This window comes from Triticum urartu, chromosome 2 (assembly GCF_003073215.2).
Source record: "Triticum urartu cultivar G1812 chromosome 2, Tu2.1, whole genome shotgun sequence".
NCBI classification, from domain to species: Eukaryota; Viridiplantae; Streptophyta; class Magnoliopsida; order Poales; family Poaceae; genus Triticum; species Triticum urartu.
This window is the reverse complement of record NC_053023.1, coordinates 94830691-94832188: the sequence shown is the minus strand read 5'-3', so window position 1 is coordinate 94832188 and position 1498 is coordinate 94830691. Positions and strand designations below refer to the sequence as shown.

At 53.7% G+C, this 1498-nt stretch overlaps 1 protein-coding gene across 1 annotated transcript; it reads right to left on the bottom strand.

Annotated features, from left to right (window-relative positions):
• Positions 1–285: 285 nt before the first annotated feature.
• On the bottom strand, positions 286–1150 carry LOC125541173 (dirigent protein 5-like). Its single transcript, XM_048704638.1, has one exon. It carries the CDS (start codon positions 1092–1094, stop codon positions 495–497), a length of 600 nt encoding a protein of 199 aa, XP_048560595.1. The 5' UTR covers positions 1095–1150; the 3' UTR covers positions 286–494.
• Positions 1151–1498: the final 348 nt, after the last annotated feature.

Sequence of the window (1498 nt, the reverse complement as noted above, 5' to 3'; positions counted from 1 at the left end):
GGGAGGGACGAGGACGTGGCGGCGCTAGGGTTCCCCCCGGCCGCCGCACAGGGCCTCCACCTTGCCCTAAATGTGTCGGGGGATCCGATCATACCAACTTTGCACACCGTCGCGTAACTGCAGCCGTGTGAATACTGTTCATTTCAAACGGGTCATCTGAAATGTTTCCTGACTAATATGTTATGGTGGAGAGATGATTTTTGGTGAGATTATATGTGACACCGACAAACTTAATCTGTAGAAAAATTCTCTAGAAGAGATACCTCTCCTGAACTAACACTTACAAACCGATCAATCTTGCTAAACAGTAAATATATGAATAAGAGTGCTGAGCATTTCGCATACTCATGGGCATATGCGACAATCGCACACAAGCATAAAACCCATCACACACACACACACACACCAAATTTTCTTTAAGGAGAAGCATAAACAACATCAGCAGCACATCAATTGACACACACACACAGGGCATGCGTGCTGTATCGTCAGAGTCAGAGGTAGCACTCGTAGAGCTTGATGTCCATCTGCAGGCGGAAGTAGTAGAGGCCCTCGATGGCGTCAGTGCGGATGGTTGTGACGCCGCGTGCCATGAAGAAGTCGCCGGTGCCGCCGACGACAGAGAAGTCCCGCGTGGCGTCGCCCATGAGGTCGGCGCCCACGAGGTTGAGCGTGCCCTTGTGCGCCGTGGAGTTGAACACGATGGAGAAGCCGAACCAGGAGGTCAGCGACTCCTGCTTATCATAGAAGTAGAACCCCTGCGCGCGTGCCGCCGGCTCCTCCCCGGCCAGGGGCAGCGCCTTCCCCACTGTCATGGGGTCGTTGAACACCATCAGCGCGCCGAAGTAGGTGCTGTTCTTCCAGTAGGTCGTGGCCAGCGCCGTCGGCTTGGTGGCCGCCGCCGTGGTCGCGTTCGCCGTGTTGTTGCCGTTGTAGAGGATGTCGTGGTAGTAGAGCGTCATGTTCATGCACGGCTCATCGGGGCTGTTGGCGACCACCCTCGTCAGGCCGTGGGCGGCGCCCGCCATGCCGAGCAGAAAAACCACGACGGCGACGGTCAGAGACAGCTTGGAAGATGCCATGAGGCCTTGCATTGTTCACAACGCAACTGCTCCGAAGAATCGACAAGCTAGATGTAGTGCCAGGCAGGTCGTGTTGTGGTGGTGTTGAGAGCTGGACTTGTGCATGCTATTTATAGAGGTGCATGCATGCATGGAGCCGTGGGGCATGCGTACTGAAAGTACTCAGTTTAGTAACTTAGATTCTAGTCTCTCTTGCACTCCAAGCGACCAATTGTTTTTTATAAATGATTCGGCTGCGCGGTGGGTAGCTCCATATACTATATAACAAAGTAAAGCAAACCCTAAAAACGATTAAGCACTTTGGCTATTGGGCAGCCGACTCCTTTCCCTTGCTGGCAGTCATACGTCAGCCTCGCGATGAGGTGTACACGAGCGTCCCAGGTTAGGTCGGCTTCCAAAAGCCACACACATGAACT

What these genes read in the sequence shown, in the direction of transcription:
- LOC125541173 (XM_048704638.1), bottom strand. Translation starts at nt 1,094, where the DNA reads ATGCAAGGCCTCATGGCATCTTCCAAGCTGTCTCTGACCGTCGCCGTC.